At 36.1% G+C, this 26,464-nt stretch overlaps 1 protein-coding gene across 1 annotated transcript in view; it reads right to left on the reverse strand.

Moving 5' to 3' along the window:
• Positions 1 to 1,701: 1,701 nt before the first annotated feature.
• The window catches only part of LOC149568219 (alpha/beta-Hydrolases superfamily protein), a 34,600-nt gene continuing 9,837 nt past the window's right edge, over positions 1,702 to 26,464 (reverse strand). The window contains exons 4-5 of the mRNA XM_089821230.1: positions 22,293 to 22,484; positions 1,702 to 2,284 (exon numbers count right to left, since the gene is read on the reverse strand). Of these exons, the coding sequence (XP_089677356.1) occupies positions 2,075 to 2,284; positions 22,293 to 22,484 (402 nt within the window). The 3' untranslated portion in view covers positions 1,702 to 2,074. The remainder of the gene's footprint in view (positions 2,285 to 22,292; positions 22,485 to 26,464) is intronic.

A 26,464-nucleotide genomic window follows, 5' to 3' on the forward strand; every position in this document is an offset into this window, starting at 1 on the left:
ATTGTTAATTCAATCCCCTTTGGCAGCATTGACTCTTCTCCAACTGATAAGCTCCCGACTTGCTTCAGCCTGTGGCTTCTAAGTTTCAACATTGTTCAGCATTCTAGTCCTGTTGATGATGTTGATTCTCTTTGGGTGTCCCACCATCTTGTCTTGGGGATCTTGCCAATAGTATCGGTTGGACAGTTGTTTGCCAGTGAAGGAAGATCGCTCCGCAGTCTCTCCCCCTTCTCCAAGCATTATTAGTGAGTTGCTACCTATACTTGATGTGGACCACTTACTGTGTTGCTAGTCTGTTGTCATTGGTCTTCTCTTGACCTTGTAATTATCCCATCTTTAGGCCTTCAGGCTGTAGTTTGTAAGCCAAGCGTTGTGTGTGAGTTGCTTACCCATACTTGATGTGGACCACTTACTGTGTTGCTAGTCTGCTGTCATTGGTCTTCTCTTGACCTTGTAATTATCTCATCTTTAAGCCTTCGGGTTGTAGTTTTTAAGGCTCTGCACCCTTGTTTTGCTGCTTTTAATAATAGAAAACAATACATCAAACTCCTTGAATGTACACAACTATCTGCTCTATGACCAACGGCCCCCTTTCAGTAAATAGTGAAATCAATGCCCTGAAGAGATCTCAAGGGAAACCTGCATAATCTTGGCACCAAATATATACAGAAATCAAAATTGTGAACAATAGAAAACGAATTCCGTAACCAGCAGAAATTAAAAAAATCATATAACAAAAAAAATGAAAATCAGTGATGAGTTGACTAATCAGCAAACAGTATTCAACAAAAATACAACAGCAGAAAACAACAAATCAGAACCCAATTCAGGAAAGAAGGCAAAGATGTAAGTGATTAGAGTAAAGAGTTCCAACTTTTGGCACGCCTTTTCATGATTATAACCCCTCTATTCCCTGCCCTAGTATCATGAGAAATTGGAAACAACAAAAAAAAATTCTAACAATAGAAATCGAAAATAGTGAATAGAAAACGAATTCCATGATGAGCAGAAATTAAAAATAAGAAAACAAAAATAAATACAAAATAGTGACTAGTTGACTAATCAGAAAACAGTAGAAAACAAAAATCTCAGCAGCAGAAGACAAAAATCAGAACCCAAAACTCAGGAAATTCAACATGTATTGCTTCAACTTAGACATAATTCAAGCATTCTAAATTTATATGGACATGTTATTGTCACCTGCTTGCTAATGAGTATTAGAAATCATCACCATGTATGCAAGTAGAGAAAGATATACCGAAATATCAAAGTATAGTGTGTGCCCATAAGAAACACATTATTTTTATCCTATGCTTTTATTCACTTGTATATTGCAGTATAAGAGCACAAAGGCAGGCATCCAATTTATTAGAAACTTAACGACCAATACTCCGCAAGCTGAACAAAAGAAAACAAGACCTAACCTTAATGGTAATTGTATTTGCTTAAATCTTGTGTTTCATGACACGTAACAGATTTACGACACGTAACAGATTTACGACCATCAGGCAAAGGACACTCCACCATGATAGTCCCAGTAAGTGCACAATAGTTCTTTGCCTGTCTGATATGTACTGTAACAGTGCAGTAAAATGCATAACCATAGAAGAATCAAGTGAAATTGTTAATTAAATAAAATACAGAAGACAACAGTATGGTCTTTGCTTCACTAGTTACTGCAAACAAAAAGACTGCAGGATGGAAAATTAATACTAGCAACGTCATTTATGATTTCTCTAACTATGCAAACCTAGCTATTTGAAATAGGCTAGAAAATTTGTTCAACTCTCAAAAAAAGCCAATTCAGAGCATTACATTATTTTTTCTAGTTTTAGCTTTCATTTTTGACACATTCCTTAACCCATTTATCCACAGTGGAACATTGTAAAGAAGTGCAGGAGCTTAACAATGAACCCTATCATTCTCCCTTCTTCTGATTTCATTTAACATCATATTTAAATTTACAACTAAAATAGTTAACAGGTCTCTAGAACTCTATGTAATCAAACCTGACTGACCATTATATTGTGCTTCAACGTTATACTATTCAGCCATTCACCAAAAGAGCAGCTTTTCAATTCCCCAAATAGTTTTTCATCCAGGAACGAAATCGAGACCATGCCAACTCAACTGCTCCCTCATCATGGTCACCAAATCCTAGTTCCACTTTCCTCTTGACAGCTTCAGGAGAAGAATTCATGAATGCATGACCCTTGCCAGGGTAAATATGTACCTCATGAGGCACTCCTGACACCTTGAGCTTCTCCTCAAGTGACTTCGCTGCCTGCAGAGTGAAAACATAAGCATATTACATTTTTGTTATCCACTGCCAATCACTTATCCTACAACTGGATGGGGACACAAACAACTGTGATAGGACTAATCATGGTAAAACTCCTCTAACCTCATCTGGATCTGCCTAGGTTTCCTTGAACATGTGCATACAAAAATAATAGTTATTACAAATTTTTAAAAAACTATAAAGATCTCAATGACAGTCATCTCAAAGAAAATAGTTTTTTGAAAACAGTCCTTGCATCCTGATCACTTATAAGGAATGCAAATCTTAATAACATAAAAGCTCTCTACTTGAAGCATCTATAAATTAACCATATTTATTCAATTCATTATGATAAATCACATATTAAAAGCAATCTATTACCAAGTAATCCTTCACCTAATGATGGGTTCCAGTAGAAACCTGAAATGTTGGAAACTAATTATAAAATGCAGATAATTTCAGATGAACAGTAACAAAACATTGCCATTATTAACCACCTTGGACCCTGCTTGTAATAAATATACTCAAAAAAAGGTCAGGACTTTGATTTCTCTTTGGAACATCAAGTTTTAGCATCTTGGTCTCTGCTTCTTTAAGTTCAAATCAAAACTTCCATAACCAGTCTGACATAACTATGTAAAATGAAACCCTTCGTCACTACAATTTTGTTTTTAATTCAATTTACAGCAACTACCAACTTAACTGACCAAGCATCTTTGTTCTAGCTGAGAGGAGTCAACTACATAATTTCTCCAATCACCATGTTGATGATGACTCTATGCCACCACTTACACCTACACTTGAAGTTGGTAAGCACCCAAGAGTTGGGGTAATCCCTAGACACCAACCTAATCATCGAGAGTTCATTCATGATGACCAAGCCTACGAATCCCTGTTGAGAAAGCAAAGGCTCCGTAGTTTGCACACCAATCATAGAAAAAGTTCATTTTCTTCTCTTGTATGAAATCTCCAATCTTACTTTTAGTGCATGACTATTAAGTGTGTAAGGTTTTCGTTTAGATCAATTACAATATTATAAAATGATAACAGATAACCATCAAACTTTGGTTCCAGACTAATCAGTATCAATCATTAATGCACAACATGCATGCACATAGGGGTAATATAATTCCATGATCTCAAGTTCAGCTAGTGATTGGCTTTACCATTAAATTTTGGTTCCATGCCAATCAATATCAATTATTAATGTGGAACAACATGCATACTCACATAGAGTTGATATCATTCTATAATCTCAAGTTCACCGAATGATTGGCTCAAACGTAGATCATCTACGTACAAGGTGATTAGCTCCAGCATTCATCGCATATAAACAATGACTAGCTGTAGCATATATATATTGACTTTCTCCAACATGCATACAACCAAGTGACTAGCTCCAACATAATCAGAACTACTCAGTGACTAGTTGCAGCTTACATCACATATATACGATGACTAGCTCTAGCATACATCATTAGATATACACAGTGACTACCTCCAGCATACATCAAATAAACTTAGTGACTACCTCCAGCATACATCACAAATACAGTGTTGTGACTGGCTCTGACATACATCACGCATACACAGTGACTAGCTCTAGCATACATCAAATAAACTTAGAGACTAGCTCCAGCATGCATCACAAATACTCAGTGACGTGACTAGCTCTACATACATCACAAATACTGTGTTGTGACTGGCTCTGACATACATCACACATACACAGTGACTAGCTCTAGCATACATCAAATAAACAGAGTGACTAGCTCCAGCATACAAATACTCGGTGACGTGACTAGCTTTAGCATACATCACACATACAGTGACTGGCTCTAACATAGCTCTATCATACATCACAAATACACAGTGACTGGCTCTAGCATACATCAAATATACACAGTGATTAGCTCAACTGCAATGGTTAAAACACACTTGCCCATAGTGCATGCAGTGTCACAGAAGAACGAAATGTCAGTGCATTACACTATAATATCCCCTTCTCAGATCTAGCTATTTTTGGTTTCCCATTAGCCTAATCTTGGGTTCCCATGCACTATATGGCAGTAGTTAGGGGACTAGTTTTTGGGTATGCTCGTTTCCAATTTTTTGGTCTTTGACAGTTGTGGGGATGTCAGTCGATGACAATGCTCTTAGAAGTGGTTCAGGTTATTTTGGGTTTCTCCTTAGTCCCTTGGAGCTTGAATTGTTTTGGGTATGTTCTCCTCAGCCCTTGGATAACGCTGCTTTTTGTAGCGAGTTCTCATTTCAGCACCAATCTCCCTGGGTCTTTTAGCCTTTAGGTCTTGCTTTCGTCAATCCTTGGAGAACATTGTTATTGGTAACAATGCTCATAAAAGCATTTTTGGTTATTTTGGGTATGTTAGCCCTTGGATAACACTTCTTTTAATAGTAAGTTCTTGTTGCAGCACCAATCTCTCTGGGTCTTTTAGGGCTTCTTCTCCTCAATCCTCAGAGAACATTGCTATATAACTAGTGCTTGTTTAAAATAATATCCATAATCATTCCACATCAGTTGCATTCTAACATGATTGGTTTCCATTTTTGGTGTTTCTACAAGGTTTCCACAAGGCAAATGGCATTATTTAATTTGCACTTGATAAGATGACATTTAATTATTCACTTTAGAGTTTAAATATTGTTAGTGTTATGTTTTGTCCCCAATGTTGGATTCTTAAATGTTACAGAACTTAAAGGGGGGACTTAAGTCATCTTTAATGCTGAGGGGAGGGGTCTTTCCAAGGGAAAATGAAATATTTGAATTTTAAAATGCCTGATTACCCTCCTAACTCTATAAATTGGAGTTCTGGCTCTCATTTCTCATTAAATGTTGCATGCTTAGGTTATGCTGTTGGAATGAACAGAGTTCTTGTAAGAGTTGATTGAGGGCAGAAAAACCTCATCAATCTTTGTCGGTTTTGATTGTGAAAGACCCATCCTACCTGGATCAGTGTTTCACATGGGAAAAACAGATTTCATGGAAATTTGTAACCTGGAGTTTCCCAAAATGAAAATCTTCAAGGTGAATTGATTGTAAACTCTTAGTATATAGTGGTGATTGGTCTTGTTGGTTTTGGGTGTTCTTTTGAGCAGATTGCAGGTAATTTAGTGCTGGCCATATATTCCCCCAAGGCTGGCTGTACCCTCCATTAGGGATGTTGGGGTTGGAGAGTTGGTTTTCTGGTTCTCAGTATTACACCAAACAAATCCTTGAGGCTAGTTCCCTTGCCAGATGTTTTGTGGTGGGTTTCTGCTGGCAATTATTTTCTAAATCAAATTGCCCTTTCTACAGGTCATACAAGTGTGAGGTGAGGTTGCAGTGGAGCTTATGGATTTGTGGCTGCCTCTCTCCAAGTTTAGCATTTAAGCCTAGGGAAAATGTTTGATGGCTGTCGTTCAACGGCTTTTGCATCTAAGGTGAAGATTTGAACTTTTGGCTTATCACCCAGCATGATGAGCACCCCTAATTTGGTGTTGCAGACTTCTGAGACAAATTGGCTGTCATTTTAGTGGTCTAATCTCACCGGACTAAGGTGTTTTGATGGTCTTGTTGGTTCCCAAAACCGCAGATTGGAATCCTACAAGCCTTGCCAACTCGATGCTGGGATATCGAACCAGTTATGGCCAACTTCACGAAACTGGACAATGTGGTCTGAGTTCCCTACACTTCTGGCTTTGCAAAACCAAGGCGGTTGTACCTAATCCTAGACAACAACCTTAAATCCAAGATGCCTAAAGCAGATTGGTTAGAAAACCAATACAACAAAAGTTTTCCAAATGGCAAGAATTATAAAAAACTTACAAAATTTATGAATTAAGAATACAAGTAAATGATTGTATGAATGTTTTTAAAATAATAATAAGTATAGATTAATGCAACAAATAAATATATTAACTCTTCAAAGGAAAGATATGAAATAATTGCCAGCGTATGGATTATGAATCAAGAGTACTATAAAGACTAGTGCTTAATTAAATGGGCAATCAAAGTCAATATTATAAGTTGAAACGTACAACTTTATAAAGTTCAATATAATTAAACTATAAACAAATTAATAATCCAGATGCAACGAATCAATTATACGAACACAATTTTAAACTAGTCTAGGATGTACTTTAACTCTTGTGACATGGAGACAAACTAGACATAATTACGGAAACAATTAAATATTTCACAATATCTATGTTTATCAAGTTTAAAATGCAATAATGACCCAATCCACTTGTCCAAACATTAAAATATTTATAGAATTTTAAAAATAATTATAAAGTACACGACTTAATAATATTTTAAACCCTAATCAAATAAATAAAATAGATACGATTACAGATTATGTCGAAATAGAAATTGCACATAGAGACACTCCTTACAAATGATCCATCTACTGCAAATTTATCCGGACTGCATAAAATTTACCCAATAATTCAAATCCACGAGCTTTGTTCAATCGCTCATCTCCTTACTAATGAAAGAATATAATATATCAAAGTGTGCATAGAATATCTAAAAAAAATTAATATGAATATGAATATGAATATATCTTGTTGTTTGATTTTACATCTATATTTATAAAGGCTGAAGGATGTCAGTTGCTTTTCCAAGCACCGCACCTCTTCATAACATATAACTGATATAAACTATTTATGATTTTGTCAAAATAAACGATACCTAATGATCTAATGCCTCTTTATCCTTCAACGGTGATTAAGATCAAACCTATGTTACCCGGGGACGCGTTTCCGGCAAAAATTGACCCCCTCCCCACGTCCCCCCGTTCCGGATACTCGAAAACTTCTGGAAACCTTTCCCTTGGTTGTCCCATAAAATTAATGTTTCAGTTTTGATAATTTGTTTGATTTCCACTCTCATGTGAACTCCATAGTTAAATTATTTAACACAAACATTATATGTTAAGGTTCTATAATTTATATAAGCATGCGTTATCCATGTTTTTATATGAATATTTAAAATTTTCCTGTATATTTTAAATTTTCCCTACTTTTTACATAGCTGTTCCCACTGCCATCCCCTGCTCCAAGAAAAAAAATCCGTCCTAGAAACCCATTTCCCTGTCCCCACGTCCCCCGTCCCAGAAACCTAGGATAACATAGGATCAAACCTTAAATGGTTCATTCAACTTTATATTGTTAGAAAATGAAATTCTCGATAGCATTTTTACAGTAAACTCTTAGTGGCATTTGACCTCCGCCATACATATCTTTTGTTGTGTGTGCTTTTCCTCAATAATCTGAAGATTAATGGCATCGAAGGCAGTCACAAATCTTTTGATTTCTCCATTATGTACTTCCTGTTAGCATCGTGCTTGATGCCTTCAATATCGGGGAAAAATAAATTGGCTTGTTTTTATAATTTTGCCTTACCACGAGAGAAATGGTTTATCCATACACCGTTATCTGGCTATCCCTGAAAGATTATACGCTTGTCACTGTTTAATAGAGAAATATTGAGAAGAATTTCCAATCTATGTGAGATTCTAGTGCACAGCCTTTAACTCAATGCATCACATCAGCATCTCCTGACGACAATGATTGGTATGTATCTGTTCAATCCAGAATGCTCGACTTTTCGCATGCAGTTGTAGCATCTGATAAGGTGTGTATCATTTACTCTCCCCACCCCAAGACACCATGCCTTCCAGCGGTTCATCCTGTGCCTGTCCCTGTATCAATCGATCCTTACGGCAGATGAGAGAGGGCTCACTAAATCACTCAAGACTTTCTGGTGGAGGTTCCCAAACATAAATATTTGTTAGATGCAAGTCACTGAACAAGACATGAACCCATACTGGATGATTAGAATTCATCATGATTTCTGGAATAGCTCCTTCCACAACTCCAAACATGATATCTGACGTGGGAGTGAGAGGATAATATACTCTGTTTACCAAAGATGTCCATTTCATCCTCTGATATTAGGAGCCCAACATTCTGAATCCTTGCAAGTTCAAGCACATATTTGCAAAAAGAATACTTGATTTTCTCATGGTGAGGACAACCCCTTGAAGCACAGACTTGTCTGTATTGATAAATGCTCTCTGGTAATCAAAGAACAGTTTCGAAATTATTATGCTCCTTAGGTCTGTACATAATGTATTGTTGTCAGTACACATGAGGCATGTTCACTGTGCATACTTCCTTAGCAAGTTCTTCAAGTATCAGATTTCTGTAGTTACATTATCCATTTATATCTCATGTGCTGCTCACTGCTAATATTTATCATTCTGAATATATTCCTCTGCTCACTGTTCTGTTCACTTTTTATTACACCAGTATTATCACCTCATTTGATTTAATCAGGGAGTCCAATATAAGTATCTTCTGGTCATAAATTTCTGAACAATCTGAACCTGCAACCCTGATACTAATTTCTCAATGGGTAAAAGTGAATGATCAAAACACTTCCTTGTTCATGAATATTATCGAGTCATAATCAATTCATGTCCTGAATATGTTTCCACGTTCAACAGATTTTCTGAACAATAATTCCAATATGCATAATACAACTAAAATTGAGTATGTTTGAAGACGAGGATTACACCTAGTGAATATGAAGATTCTCCTCTTGGCATGGCATTTGGGAATCCAAATATTGCAAAAATTTAGAGTTCCATCAGGTCTCAATGTTGTAAGAGAGTTAATTTGCATTGGAGTGAGCTCATTGGCCTCGTCAATTCAATAGAGGTTTTGTGGAATCTCATTTTTTCTATTCACAACTGACTGTTCATTATTTGATATTTGTGAGATATTTCAATGCTTTGGTTGCTGGTTCAGTTGTGCTATCCTTTCTTATTGTGATTCTTTGTTAGAAATGTCAACACTTCAAGAACATTGGAACAGAACATTGAATGAATATCAAAATTATTCAAATCAGTTTTCTTGACAGCAAGGAATACTTAATTTGCATTGTCAAGTATTTTTCAATTGACAATTTTTCAAGAAAGAATTGAAGAGGGTGTTGTTGTATGCAAACTCCGAATTAGGCCTCATTCTTTTCCCCAAACTTCTACACCAACATGCAACTGGGAAGAGAATCAGGTGTATCCCATACATAGTAAACCAAGGGTCCATCCTCCATCCCAACAATTTCCACTAGTAGTAAACCAACCTAGCATGGTGGATTCCAACTTCAATTGCCTATAGGCCATCGATGACGTTTGCCCACCCAAGAAGTATCTTCTGACATATATCACTTGGTGACCTTGAAGATATTGTCATCTATCTTCTTCACAATTTTGGGTGGCATATGTTGTTGATAACCTTTGTACTATACGTGACTATCTACTAACCCACTTGATTCAATGGTTAGTTCACTGTTATCTACATAGTATGTTGCATTATCGTATCATATCCAAGGCAGCGCTTGCCAACCTTCACCTTCATGAACCTGGTGAATGTCAAATAATCCCTTCCAATAGCCCAGACAACAATCCCTTGTGGGGGTCAAAATTTCAATAATGATTATCAAATATTAATACCCCACAATAAGTAGGAAAACATTTAACTAAGCTCACAATATAAGAAACCTATACCAGGGAACTTCAAACAGGGCCATCCAAATCTCAAACTAGACCTCCCATTGTTATTGATCCTAATTCAAAGCAAGCATCCCAAAACCCCCAAAGTACCTATCAAGGATATTGTACAAATGTGGTACCCAAATAATAGTTTCTAAATTATAATATAGGGTTTTATTTAGAATTAGAGAGCCTACAATGTGCTTTGGTAATTTTAGATATCAATCTTAGATGTCCCAAGTGTATTGGTTCTTGATACCTTGAACCTCTTCATTATATGAATAAGAAACCCTTTAATATTCATGGTACAAGGATAATCCAATAGAATACATGTCAAAAATAGGATAAATAGTCCAACAATAAGGATCACAATTATTTAAGATCTAGACACCACATCACAATCATGTGAAGCCCAATATATCTCTAAGGTTATTCTACTAATATGATCAAGCATTATGATCCCATTAATCTATGATATCAATCTCCATAAGAACATGTCATACCTCAATAAGGACATAAAGACATTTTGTTAACTTTGGAAGATAAAACACAATAGTTATAAAGTTCTTTCCAAACTTGACTCCAACATGATTATGATTATATAAGTATAAAAGATATTATTGGGAGCATATAGGATTAGGGAGGGTTTCCACAACACACATCTAGCCCAACTATTCACAACCAATCTATTACAATCCTAACCCACAACCTTATAATTAATAAAGACTCATATGTCTTTAACAAACATCATTGCACTCTTACAAATTCAACCAACGCCACTTTACAAGGATCTCCTCAAAACAAGTCACCCAAAATATCAGTTTTTTGTACAGAATAAATATGATTTTTAGTCACTCTGTCCATTTCTATAGCCTCTGAAATAGGTCTCTTGTAGATGAAAAAAATATTAGTTGTTTAATTGCATTATATGTAGATGTATTTACCTGAGATCATGACTGTTAGATTTTATGTCAAAAGAAATATATATGCCTCTAAGCCATGTAGTCTCATAGAATGTCTCATCTGCACGGATTATTCAAAACAATTGCTTGAGCACTCAAATGCCTGGCTATGGTTCTCATGTTTTTTTAAACATCTTAAACGTGAAGCCGTTGTTAATGGTGATAGCAAAGTTCTCATATACAGAAAACTGATCTACTAAAACTAAAATGATTAAGTCGTCATTATCTATGTATTTATTTATTCTCAAACAAAGTTAAGAACTTATTATCAACCAACAATGCCTATGCTTGCCTTGCCCCGATGCCCAATTCCATTGTAGAATTATAAAGCATTTCATACTATTGCATATATTTTGGAATTGTATAGCTTTCACAGGAAACTTTAACATCTTATGCAGATTAAGGAATCAATTGTAAATGACAAATCTTTATCCACAATTCTCTCTAAAAGCTATGAAAACGTAGTGTGACTTAACACAATTCACGAATAACAGAATTTCCTTTCATTATTCACCAGTTTCATCATAAACCATTGAAGAGCAATTAACTTTCAAGGCATTCAACATTTAAATTGTAAGCCAGTTATGATTGAGTAATATATTTCCTACCTCTACTTTAATCTTACGAAGTTGTATTACACATATTCCTGAATGTTTGAATAAGATTATTGGTAGCTGTATGCCTCATTGCTGCCACTGCACAACTCCTGAAGTTTATTCTTTACCATCGCCTCATCATAAAACACAGTCCCACATATCTTAGAAGAGCTCTCTTTCACCCCCAACACACCTGCTATGATGTAAAGAATTCATGCTTTCAGGGATGTCTGTTGCTCATTCTAAAGTTCTCATTTTGTTGCAGGTAAGGATAATGCTGTCCAAAGTTGTTTAGTTTGATATTTTCACCTAACAACTCAATTATCTTAGATCTTTTAAAGCCTTGTAAAACAAATATATCTCATGGATATTGTAATCTAGCATTTGCTAAGACCATATTTCCTTCAGGGACTTCATCACAGCTACAACACTCCCAACTTTTTGGCACCTTCCATCTCATTAAATAGCCCCCGAAAGGCCCGCAAAACTCTTTACATGGATGCTCTTCACCTTTCTCCCCAAACACCTCTTTGTGCTTTCCAACAACTGCATCTGCTTGATGCTTCATACTGCCTTTTCAGCAAAATTACTTTGCACATTTTCTGCAATTCATGGTCTATGTTACCAGCTTCGGCTATTTTATGGCCAAACCAAGGTTGGGTTCGAACCGGGTTCACGTAACAAGTTGGTTCAATTTGTGGTTCGTCACAATCTGTGATGATTGCCAAACGCCAGTGAAAAATACCATTTCCGTGTGTATGCCTGTGAAAAATGCCTCACTTCTCATGTTCCTTCCCCCACATTGGGTTGTTGATTGCCTCGCCTCATTTGCACTAGGTTAATATTCCCTTGCCTCTTTCGCACTGAACTTTTAATGGTCATGTCCTCCAAGCATTATCATCATAAATCCCCCAAGCATCCGAGATTTATTGTCTCTAGCATTGGGGTTCATTTATTGCCGTAGTAAAAGGGTCATAATATTATGAGTGTTATTAAAATTATGTGTGCATTAAATTTATTATTATTGTTTTAAGTCTATATGAACGTTATAAGAGAATTAAGGACTCAAAATGATGGTAAAAGTACAAATCTGGTGTTTAATATTGTTTTTAAATCTAAAAATTTTAATTAATTTAATTTAATAAGAGTAATATATATATATATATATATATATATATATATATATATATATATATATATATATATATAATTGCTAGAGATTGGCAAGGCTGACTGTTGGCCTTTGCTGCACAAAAACTTAGAGAAGGAACCAATAACATGCCAGAAGCAAAAGCTGCCCTATTGGCTCTTAATATGGGTTTGACGTTGAATCTGGATAAAATTCATTGAGAGGGAGACGCAAATTATTGTGCAAGCTATTCAGAAAGGTAAAACCCACGCTTGGCATTTACAGGGTATTGTTAATGCAATTCTAGAGGTGTTAATGGGTTTTGAAGAATTCAAAGTCAGTTGTGTGCTAAGGAGTGATAATTTGGAGGTGGATGTTCTTTTGAAATGGTCATTGTCATTTGATGAGGAGAATGAATTGAGGTTAGAGGACTTACATTCTAGACCTTTAGAATTTAATTATTGATAATTCTAATGTGATTCCTTAATTAGTTAAATGACTCGTCTATCTTCACCCCACAGATTTTATTACAGTGATTCCTTAATGATTTTAGATGGTTCGCATGTCGTAATCCCAAAGATTTCCGCATCATTTTTAATTGGGGAAGGTGAAATGTAATGATGTGTCTTGTATCCTAAGATTTGGTTTCAGTAGGCTTTTATTTCTTTCATGCTTTTTAATCTGAACAAGCATGTAAAAGGATGGGTTGTTGATAAATAATAAGTTGCAATAGGATGTGTGAAAATAGTCTAGGCATTTTTCCAAAATTTAGAAAGGTGAGCCAAAATTGTTTTAAAGGACGGTGGTATGGGTGATGCTCAACGTTAGTTTGTGATGAAGTTGCAAAGAGCTTAGAAGAACAGTTTGCAGAATTGTTGGCTAGCAATGGCGACAATTTTTTTGGTTGAGATGAATAAGAAGCAAAAGGGCTTTAAAGGCCTTGTATAGAGAGGAAAGCTAACAAAGTTACTCAAAATTTAGGATGGAGCAATTTTCGATGTTGTGTTTTAAGTTATTGGCCAACAATTCATGGAAAGGAAGAAGAAATAGCCGGTCAATCTGACTGTCATTTCAAGTATAATTGCTTGACGGTTCGAAATTGAGGAGGAAACCGAAGAGGTGAAGTGAGTGGTGAGCTCTTTGTTTGATGAGCAGTTGTTAACTTGGCTCGATTCTAGAATGGGTTGTGCTAGGAGTAAGGTCTGACATTTCTAAATGTTTTGAAGATGAAGATGAGGCAAAAGATTATTTCTTAGTGTCGTTTGTGAGCTAGTGGGGAAGAGTTGATAAAAATGCTTACAAGGCAAACATTGTTGCATTGTGGGGAAAGCTAAAACGAGCAATGGAAAAGGTGGAATGGAATGTTGCAGCTATGCAAAGGGCGTTCCTTGTTGTGGTGCTCAGGCAAGTGAAGACTAGGGGCATCAGGAAACATCAAATTTTTTGAATGTTAACAATGAAGGAAGGAAATTTCAAAATTTTGGCTAATGATGATATCGATGGTTGTTTTGGATATTGATGCTCATGGTCTACGCAAGTGTTTCCTTGGCCAATTGAAACTTTGATGCTACAAATGCAGGTGGGATTCGGAGGAAGACATTATGCGCTCGAAAGAATAGACAATGCGAGGATGCTAAAGACTATTTTGTGGATGGTATTTTGAATGTTGAACTGTAATGTAACTGATTAATCAAACCACAAAAAGGACTTTAATGATGTTTACATCAAATGTCAAGGTTTTATTAGGAGGGTGAATGGTTTAGGCAATTAGTATGATGGGTTGATGGGTTGATGGGTTGACTGGGTTTTTGATGATCTTGAAGCATTTTTTATCTAGTTTGGTTTTTGCATCGTCTTTGTGGCTCTACAAACTTTGTGGATGGACGCTACAAATACCCTTACTTGACTTATTGCTCCTCAATTTCTATCACGGATTCTAATTCCAATACCAAAGCCCATTGTCGATGCACGCAGGCCACTATTCTGTTGAGATTGCTAGGGATCAACTTGACTAACTCCCTCCCTACCAATTCTCGTTGGATGCTCCCGCTCACATCCTCCCCCCATAACAGGAGTTAAACAAGCATGTCAAACTTGACATTTATAAGCACTACATAATCACGACCCGGAGTAATCCTCCAGGTGGGTTGCATCCCAAGATGGCATTTTATGATGAGCCCTTTTTGGATGTCTAGGAAGGGATCATTTTGTGCCCTAACTACTTGTCTAGACATAGGAACCATGCCCTACATAACTCTCTTGGTTCCTTCAGGGTGGGCTCCCACTGGCTCTAAATTCAGACTGATCACCATACTGATAGAGGACCACATTTGTTGATTACGTACCATGGAAGAGGTAGAAACAAAAACCCACTTTATTTTTTATGCCCCTTATGCTACGAGTTTGGAGGGAGATTTTATTGTCTATTCAAGGAGTGCAAGTCCCTCACGACTTTTTCCAAATAATCGGACCAACGATGCCTTGCGCTCTACCTTTGCGAGACTTTGTACTTTCACAACCACATTATGCAGCTCTTATTCCCCCAAAGCCAGGGTCTAGTGTAGCTTATCACAGCCTTCTACTCGCCCTTGTCTCTGGCTCGGGGTGTGAAGTTATCATCCAATACCTCTATCACCTACCACTCCAAATCCGTGAGACCCTCCAGTGGATTTCTTTGGCATCGACACTCTTCCATTAATACTCAATGACGGTCTAAGGCTCTTGATCGCCCTTGACTGTATCTATCAATGTCGGACATCTCGCCAAGGAAGGATCCCTAGTCCTTGGCTTGGCAGTCTTCTTTCTTTTTCTTTCTTGCTTGCTCTTTCCTGGACACCATTTGTTGTTCCTGTTGTTGGTTGTCTTCTTGGTTTAAGCTTTCATTTCCGTATACCCTTTTGGTGGTCTCTTGTTGGACATTAATAAAATTATCTTATATATATATTATACTCACGAATCCAAATCCCATTTCAAAATTTTGTCACAACGGTGAACTAGTTCTTCAAACACATATCTAAACCCGAACCCGGACCAACAACTTAGCTTGTGGTGCATGAGACTACAGTTCTTTGAGGTATTTGACCCAACCCAGATCTCTCTCTCTCTCTCTCTCTCTCTCTCTCTCTCTCTCTCTCTCTCTCTCTCTCTCTCTCCATGCAATCTCCTCACCTTCCACTATCCTTCATGAGAAGGCATATCCTATCTGAGAGCTCTTCTTAAGGCATCCAGGTAGGAGAAAAATGCAGTCAAGGTGGTTGATTTTGGCATGCACACCTGCCAAATGCCTTAATAAACACCCATACCTCTATACACCTCATTTTGGCCTGTCCCTTCAAGTGAATGCAGAAAACAACAGCACGGATATCATGCCTCTATTAAGTGCATTGAGATCCCTGACTTTTCTTGCATCTTTTTCTCATTTTTAAGAGTTATCTCCTTGCTTTCCTTCTCCCTTTCTGAGCTTCGGCCATGGGGATGTGATAAATTACAATGGTAATGTTTCCTAGTCATTACTGTACCTACTGACAGAGAGTGTTTCCAAAACATTTTGCACATTGTATAGGAATATCCACAATACTTTTACAAAACAATTTGCAAAATATAGGAACAAGTTGTTAACATGATCTTACTCCGTCTTAATGTTAATTGATTAATTACATTTCTGTTCCAGATGCAAAATATAGAAAAAACAATTCCCCTGTGTTCTTGACTTTAGCTACAGAGAAAATTTATGTCAAACTATTTAAAAATTATAGAAGATATAAAATACTCTGTTGGAGAGGCTTGCATTCTGAATAAGGTACCTAAAGGCTTAAAGAACAGAAGTCGTTGCTCTTCCCTGCAAGCTGCAAATACCTCAACCTCACTGCTCTTTTCTACATGCTGCAAATGCATCAGCCTCCTGTGCTTTATTGCAGCAATATGACTTCTAAGACTGACTTCAGCAAACTCTGAGCAAACAAAATGGTAAATTTAAAAAATGTCATATGAAATGTGAATAAATGTCAAAGACGGACTAAAAATTGTAAAAATTAAACTAATCATTTGGGTAAAGCAGGTGATTTCCCCCCAATTTTAGCATGTTCACACATCAAAAATTTATTAAACATCTCAGTTAACCATTTTTGCCAAGAAGCACAACTTAATAGTGAGGAAATCGGCAAACCTAGTGTTTTCCAATTTTTGTGATTAATAGCAAGTCTCCTCCAGATGAACTTGTGCCCAAAAGTAGCTCTGGTCGTTTTTGGCCTTCCTACCCTAGCAAAGGGCTCCACAAAATACTGAGCTTTCTGAGAATGTGAATTTTGGGATGACAGAAAGAAATTCGAAATGGGGTGTAGATGGTGAATGATTTTCTTAGAACACTAGAAGAGCTCATCATTTGTAGGCTTTCAACTGCTCCTCATGTGACCACATCCCAACCAGCTCGTCGCTTCTTTCTTCTTGGCAGTTCCACCTACACAGGGTAGCAAGCATCATCTCCTCCCCCCCCCGCAAACTTGGCCACGCTAGATCTGTAAGGCAGCACAGGGTTTCACTGAGCAGATGTCTTCTTCTTCCAGAGATCTCCAAAGACAGCATGAGATCCCTTCTCTCCCTAAGGCCTATCCTTCAGTTCTAGGTTTTTTCTTGACTGCTCAGGACAACTAGCAAGCTGTTCACTTTTGGTGGTGGAAGTTTTCTTTTGTTATTTTTCTTTCTCTCCTTGGACACCGTTTAGTGTTCCTGTTGTGGGCTGACCTCCTGCATTGTTTCAGCAGTCCCTTGGACCCTCTTTATGGTCATGTGTTGGACATTAATTAATTTATCTTATCTTGTTTTACAGCTAGACAAATCTTGATAACAAATTTGAAATATGATCAAATAGAAAAGGAGGTTGGAAAAGCATAATGGAAGAAATGAATGAATTAATGCAAGAATTAGCAAATAACACAGTATTCTTGCATATACAGATGGAAACTGTCTGAGTCAACACGTTTTTAGCAACATGTAGAGGGGCTGTAATGCCCCCTTCCTAATTTGCCCTAGAATTCATCCTAGAATCACAATTGCAACAAATTGATGCTAGAGTCACATATCAAGTAAATATCTTCTAAATTCCTGTGATCTTAGATTTGAATCCTGCAATCATGATACAAGAAGCACACAAACACATGTATTTACTTCCCATTATTAGGGTTAGAAAACATCACAACACATTCATATAATATCAATAATATTATTCAAACACATTAGGATTTGGAAAAAATACCTGAAGTCATTTCTACACTATGCCCAAGAGCGCAGGAATTCCAGAGCCCTCAGCCTCAGTGGGCAATTAATATGGACATCCACCAAGGCTGCCTACTTAGTGGGTGACTTGTACTTGCTTTCCCTATCATTGTCATTGCCCTGAAAGTAAGAGTCGTTGTTGCAAAGTCGGGAGGTCATAAAGGGTTTTCTTGGTTCTTCTATGTAGGCCCAAGAGCAGAATGAAAGCCAAAGCCCTCTTATCCCTAGCAGCCAGTCATATGGTCATCTCCAAGGTGGCCTACTTAGCCCTCTTATAAGTTTATAACCCTACTCTTACACCCTAGGTCCTTCTTACCAAACAGACGGATATCTTATATTCTATCATATGAGTATACACTGAAACATTATTAATGTGTGCATATGCAACATGGATGTATATATGTATGGACACACACACACATGAAGATCATATATATACCACAATTGATTGTGCCAATGAGACTGCTGAGAAAGGCAGAAAATATCAGACCCTTGTGTTTAATGTTACCTGGGGACACGTTTTTGTCATAATTTGACTTGTCCTAGAAATAGGTACGTCCTAGAAACTTGTACTCATCCCCTAGCTGTCCCATTAAATCAATTTTAATATTGTATGAATTTTGATAATTTGTTTGAATCTAACTGTCATGTGAACTCTCGATTTAAATTATTACACACAAACTTTATATGTTAAGATTCTATAATGTATATAAGAAAGCTTTATCCATGTTTTCATATGAATAGTTAAAATGTTCCTATATTTTTATTGAAAAAAATCCTTTCTTAATATAGTCATCCCCACTGCCACCCCCTGCTACAGGAAAAAAAATCCATCCGTCCCAGAAAGTCACCTCCCCATCACCCCATTCCGACAATCTGCGGTAACATAGGTTGTATTATACCTGATCTGAAGATTAATTCCTTCAATGTATTTGTTGTTCAACTCATATGAGTTGATCTTAGATTTATTTGATTTTGAATTGAATTCTTGGATCTTCATTGATTGAGCTTCCTTGATGTAAATGTACTTGCTTGCTAATCCTGTTTTGATCTACTGAATGTCTCTCGGAATGATTGCTATTGTCTGATTGCTTGATTTGCCAATTCCTTTTCTAGTTTCATGAATGATGAGAGATAAGAGATTCTTCAATGCTTGGAATGAATTCTCCTTTATTGGTAAAAGGGTCACCGCCTTTAATATTTAAATTGAGTCATCAAATTTCATTGTCGTCTTTCAGTATAAAATATTATTTCCAAATTGATCTCCCTTAGATATACTACTAAAATGAAAACTTTCTCCCCTTTATATCTTCCAATGTGCGGAAGAATCACACTTCTTCATCAGGTCTGCCATTTTCCATGGTCACAACCTTTCAAAATTACCACCCTTTGGAGGAGTCATGATCCTTCATAACTTTATCTTTTTGAAGGAGTCACTTCTTTATTTTATTCTCCATTAATTCTTTCTTGATTTACAAGCTTCAAACTATGCCGTCTCTCTATAGTTCTCCTTTACAGTTCTGTTATATATCTGCATATATTAGTCTTCTATATATGCATATACTCTTCTTACAATTCTGTTATAAACTCCTCTTACAATTATGCCTTCAACCTTTCTTCGATGATCTTCCCTTTTATCTTCTCACTCGCAGATCTGCAAATGTAAGTGTAATATGAACTTTTGCTTCTCTCAAATGCACTCAACTTCTTAATAATCTTCCCAAGACTGGTGTCTCTTCCACTTTCTTAATTGCTCCTTAATCTTAATTGTTGTTCTTTATTTTTAATTCAGGCTATGTTTTATTTCTTCTCCAATTCCAGCCCAATTATTCCATATTTCATTTTCCAATTCCTTTCTCCATCTATGTCCCTTTCAAATGAACTCTTCTCCCTTCTATATCTTATATTGAGGGAGTCACAACTCTTCATTGCATGCCTCTTGACCTTTCATTAAATTCAATTAGCCCCAATTATTTTATTTTTTTATTTTTTATTTTTTAATTATTATCTATTATTAAATCCAATTTCAGAAAAGGGGCATTACAGGGGTTGCTGAATCAAACTAAAAATCATTAGCACCATAAGGATCTTAAATAAACATATGTATACATCCCAATAGAATCCCAAATTAATGTAAGGTGATTATAACTTCACACTGCGTGATTACAAAATTGCATTGTCAAATCATCAATTGATGTCAAATGATTAAATGATTAATATACCTTAGACAATTTATGCTTGAGTCCAAGAGACCACAGATTTCTCACTAATTATGCTTGACCAATCTGGGAAGGAAGTCTTCTCAATATTTCATGAGGGAACAATAATTGTCGCCTTCTACAAAGGGTGGCACGTGTGAACGTGAAATGGCATATACCACAGACATATTAGAAAAAATTGTGCTTTTAAACACCCTGCCATGTACAATGTCTTATCAATGAGGCATTCTACATGCCAAGTTTCGGATGTCTTTGTTTCTCATTTCAACTAATTGTCTAATCTCACTGTTCAATAGATTTTGAGTCAAGTTTTACCAAATTCCTCAAGTCTTCCCTCATATAACACTATAAGGATTGCTAGGCATCCTTGCACCTTTTACATGTTTAGAGGTGCAAATGATACCCGAAATTACTTTCCTTTGGAAATTTGTCCAAGTTAAAATGGGGTCAGGATTGTTGTGTTTTCTTCCACCTTCTAAACGTAAGATTAAGTTTAAAATGCCAGGGTTCCTTAGACTGCCTGTCAGGACTGCTGGGGATCCTTGCACCTTGTACAAGGTACATATGACCTACAACTTCCTAATCTCCCCCCTCCATTAAGCTGCTCATTGAGGTTGTCAGGGTTTTTTGCACCTCTTGCATGTGCAAATATGCATATATGCGTTTAATCTGTCAAAATTTCTCAAAAGCTCTTGCAATCATTAGTCCCTCCACTGGATATTCTTCACTGATATAGCATATACTTATCACAAGGGAAATTCTATATATTAAATTCTCAGTCTTGTGCCATCCCTCCATCATTTGCCACAACTATTGATTGAGCAGTAGACGTCCCAAGATTTTACCGAGCTATCAAAGGCACGTTGTGCCTCCATATATAATAGGTAGCATTCCCTGACCTCCCGCAATACTTGGGGTCCTAAGATTTATTTTGGCAGGCTGAATGAATGTATTAAAAAATTGAGCACTTTGATAAATAAACGCTCTCCTCCATCCCTCTGTGCAAAAGTGAGCAGTGTCAATCACAAAATGTAAACAATACAATTGGCAACTACAGAGTAGCTCATACAGAGGACTCTAATAAAGCAATTTCTGATAAAAGCACTGCAAAAGAAATTTCACCACATATATCCTTTTGAAGGTGCTATTAGTTCTTTACTAGTCCGTTAAAACAAGGATTTTTTTCCTTCAAAGCAGTTGTGAAAAATTAATATTTTCTCCCTGCAAGATGACCACCCTACTACTACACAGCTATATAGCTTCTTATACATTTATTGCTTGGTGACTGAGAATTGCAAATGAGTATGCACTCCCTCATTATCTGTTTCGTATTATTTTGGAGTTATTCTCTGTTGGCAATTCACATTTATATTAAACAACATACAAGGCACCAGTTTCAAGATAACAATGCTCTCCAAAGACACCAGATTCTCTGCTTTGCTTAAAGTGTAGCTTTGTTTGACACAATTTTATGTAAACTTCTTATATCAACTGAAACTGTAAAAGTTTGGATGAGGTACATCAACTTCTCTGCTTTGCTTTAAGTATGTTTGACACAATTTTACATAAACTTCTTATATCAACTGAAATTATAAAAACTTGGATGAGTTAAAATCCCAACAATTCATGTTGCCATGCTGGGCATTTTTAGTTATTAGTTTTTGGCAAAAGGGGGTTTCTTTTGAGATTAGATATGTAAAAAGTACAATATTCTACAAGCAATTGGTACATAGGGATCATACATCTAATTATTTTTTCTGAAAACAAGTTTAATGAGGTAATTTTTTAAATAGAAAGAATTGGTCGTGGTGTATTTTTTTTTGGGTTGCAAGGTATCCCCTCAACCCAGCCCAATGCCCAACCTGCCTTACCTTGGTCTTACATGTTGCCAAGTTGGAGATAGGAAGGATCAGGCAGAGGGAAAACTAATCCACCGGGCATGTACCAGGCTGCCTGCAATCCAGCCACATTGGGTGAGTCCAGGCTTTGGAGTCAAACTTGAGACCACTAAGGAGCAAACCCAAGGCTCAAACCAACTCTGCTACCCGTATGGGCTATGTAAGTGTATTAATATCAACATGCTACTTAGCAGCTCGATTTGGTTAAAATTTTGAAAAATTATATATGAGATAAATCAAGACATTATAAGCCTGCCCAGACCAAGACTCATCTTGTATTTATCTGAGACACATTCTACAAAATAATCAGCAACCTCCAGCGCTAACCAACACACATGGCACTTTTGTAATGTGGACCTGTAAAAGAGAAGTCTCACCGTTACATCTGAAAATCCAACAAAGCTATCGTGTTCTCCAAAATGAGCCTGCACGGGTGACTTTGCTGACGATGGATCTGCTAGTTCTGGAGAAGGAACACCATAGAATGCAACAACGCAATCAACTTCTAGAACCAACACAGCACTTGCAATAGATAAAGCACCGCCCATGCAAAAACCTGTCACTCCAACCTGCAAAGAAAAACACGAGTGCCTCATTCTTTAATGCATAAATGATAAACAAACATTAATGCTCCATAGTATTCTTTTGTGAAATAAGATTTTGCCAGTTTGAAACAGCAACCAACCAAACAATTGAAGTTTACTTCAATGCTTAAAATATGAACATAAAATAAATAAACTTAATATCAAACCAAAACAATACTAAGATAGAGTTTCAGTCTGGATCCCAGGTCACAGACTCTACAAGTCAACTAACTGGCCTTCTCTCTAAATGGAAAGATTCTTTTGTGAGTAGCATTTCCTCAAAAATCAAATTTGGGACAACTATGGAGAAACAGATGCAAAGATTTGCATAAGTTTCCATATATAATGAGCGGAAAAAAATCTGATTATAAATAGAAAATTGTCAGAGCAATAGCTGAACCTTCAAACAGTGACTGATGTTCCAGTGAACAGTATAAACAACAGTAAGCACAGCCAAAAACACTGCAAACTCAAGCGTACCATTGGCATGCGTCCTCTGTGTTAGGCTTTCTCATGTGTTCAAGAATTCAATCAAGGCAATCTCCTCAGACTCTTGTCCACCGACCTACTTCCTTTTATGTACATAAAATGTCAACATTCCAAAATACTTCTGGAATCCCTCACAAAGAAACAACTTAAGAAATTTAAGAATGCCACAAAAAATGAATTGACATAGACAGGTATCATTGTGCCAAAGTTCAGTAAGCATCTTGTGGGAGAAGAATTGCCATAAACTATCCTTAAGTAAGAATTGACTCCAAAGATTGCTTTCATAGAGGAATACAATACAAGATAAAATTATTGCAGGGAAATGATATGAAATTAGATCCACATGGATAATCTTCACATGGTACGGACAAATCTATAGCTTATCAGTGTTTGTTCAATTACAAAGCATATATAGAACATTATTGACCCAAACAAACTCAAGGCAACACCGGCAACATTGTCTGCCTCATAAAATTAAAATGATTTAGGATCAAGGTATTTTTTAGTCGCTAATATTAGTAAATTGGCTAATTTTTAAAAAAATTGGCTGGTAATTTGGCTAATAATTTAAGATTTAATGCAACCCAAATCACCATATTTTTATAAATTTTTGCTTTAAAATGTTTAAAATCACTCAATAATTTATTTTATTAAAAAATTATGTTCAAAGATTCACCATAATATTTGATATATGATTACATTTGATTCACCTAAATATTATATATTATTGTTGAAATTAAAATTAATTCACCAATAATTATCATTATTATTAGTTACTTAAGCGGTATATCACCAATATTTAATTTTCACTATTGATTTAAAATACAATGTAATGATCCTCATAATAATCCAGGAGTTAAAAAAAAATCCAATTTTCATTTGTAATATTCTATGATGATTAATGAAATTTCTATTATTATTGAGATTCACCAATATTTTCTATACAAAAATTATGATTCCAAAATAATCGCCAATATAAATAATATTTAAAATAAAAAAATTGAAACATTCGCGAATAGAAATCATTTTTTTTTTTAAATAATGAAAGATTCGCCAATATTTTATATCTTTTTTTGGAGTGGGGTTTCTTAAAAATTACCCTATTTAGTATTAGTGATGCAACAAGGGGCTTTCCACACTAGCCATATGTATTCTAAAACGCCATGCTAGTATTATTTATATATGTAGCTAAAAAGCATATCCTCTCCCTCTAGAATATTCCATCCTCTACACATCAAATATAACCAAATTATATGGCTTCCGTAAACTTGTCCATCCTAGCAGCCACTTTTGAAGATCCACCATCCATCTATGTGTGCGTGTGTGTGTGAGTTGATATATATCTTGGACATCATTTCTCTCAGTGTAACAGCATCTAACGGCACACTTGTTCACCCTTCATTGCTCTTTGTTAGTGGCACGGTGCTTTATTTTGTTTCATTAACTTTTAACTATTTTGCATCAAAGGTTCTCTCTTCCCAGAGCTTTATATGAACTGTCATATCTTCTATTCCCAATGACCTATATTTGAGTATTTTAGATCTGTGGAGATACATATGATTTCTTCCTTCCAACATACCATGTTTAGTAGTTATTTCCCCCTTGATTCCATGTATACCCATAGGAATGTCACTTCTATACACCAATGTGTCTCTCAAGACGACATGATTTGGCTAATGTTATATCAGCAGACTGATTATGTTTTATGTCTTACTTATTAGGCTTATGATGTATCTGTAAGTTAGGTTTCACTGAGGTGTATGCCAGTGGCTACCTATATTTGTATGGTATCGATATGTTATTTCGTGAGTACCCTTGAGATATGAACAGTGGTTGCACAGTGTGTTGCATTTGTCTATTGCACCTGATCCTAGTTCCGACAGGTATGTTAAATTATGTTGTTATTAGTACTTTTTCTGTATCCATATGATGGTACCTTATGATCCTCTCTGGTGTACTTGCATTTGAGATTATTAATGTTGCTCAGGATGACTATCAGAGAGTTTATTAAGTAGTGTGCCATATATGCTGTTGAGTAATTTAGTTACTTATAAGTTATTTTCATTGATATATGCTTAGAATAATCAGGAAATGGATTATGTATACTTGGGTTTGGGATCATGGATTATATTTCTATAAGGAAGATGCCCATTTGGATTCATGATTATTGTGCCTCTATGTTGTGGAAATACATCTTCTAATTTTAGTTATATATATATGCTCAACGGACTAGAAATGGTTACTTAGTTATTTTAATTTAAATGCAATATCATATGATTATGTTGTTAAACAATATTGCACCATTGCTATGTGTTGTTGCTCGTTGAAACTAATATGAAGTGGGAACAAAGCCGTAGTCGCTTGCATGATCTACATGGTGTCTCGTTCTCCTTCAACTTGATTGTGTGTATGTTTGTGCTTCGGCTATTATATATTGAGCGTTCACCTGATAATTGCTTATTTACTGAATAAGTAGCAAGTACATTCGCCCTAATTATAGGTATTGAGTGTGAACCTATATCCCTCATAATGGGCACCAAGAGATAGCGACTCTAACCTTACATGCTGAGCTAATGTCGTTCCTATATGGGCGACATCTCCAAGTTATTACATTATTATGCCTCTGATAAATTTCAATGAACCCGGACTCAATGCATTATGAGACTATACTAGTGAGTGGGTCTATTGATTTAGGGTTCCGTAGTTATTGTGGAAAATATTAATTTAATTGCTGATTTAATTGAAAGTTGAGGGATTCTAATTATTTATTTTATTAGTCGGCTAATTTGTTGTAGTTGAATTCCAAATATCTGGAATTGCTTTATTGAAACTGGGAAAAGGCCAATTAGTTTATTAAGCGGGTAATATTCTAATTTATATGACTTTTAATTAAAAGTGCTTATATTGGCAAAAACTGAGTTTTTACACTCACTTCATATTTCATGAATTGTGAAATTAGGGATTTTGCTTCAAAACCCTCTTTGGAGATTTTGTGGTTTTGCTCATTGTGTGAGATTGGCTTGTCGGATCATCGTGAGGATAATCTCGTTGGATTTTTAGCAAGAATCTACATCTTCCCTCCTCAGTGTGGAGTTAGCTTTCATTTCCTGTCTTAAGTTAGTGTCAGCATGCCCTCTCTTTTGTTGTTCAGAGCACCTTATCCATTGCATGTTTTGACAACCGTGATTACTTGTTTTCCGTTTCATGTCGTATGTTGGTGTCGGATTGCCCTCTCTTTTGTTGTTCAAAGCATCTTACCCATTGCATACTTTAAACAACCGTGATTACTTGTTTAAGTTGTGTTTAACTCCTTCATGTGGTTTCAAAAATGGTTATGGCCTAAGAAAGTTTTAGGTTAACCACATCGTAGAGCTCATCGAGAGCTTTCTAGTGCTTTTTAAACAATGTCAATTGGAGCCTAGACGTGAAAGTTATGGCTTCCTGAACAAAGGCCATTTTATGTTGATTGTGCAATC

The sequence above is a fragment of the Cupressus sempervirens genome, chromosome 3 (genome assembly GCF_028749045.1).
Source record: "Cupressus sempervirens isolate cs-2001-9-10 chromosome 3, ASM2874904v1, whole genome shotgun sequence".
Lineage (NCBI taxonomy): Eukaryota > Viridiplantae > Streptophyta > Pinopsida > Cupressales > Cupressaceae > Cupressus > Cupressus sempervirens.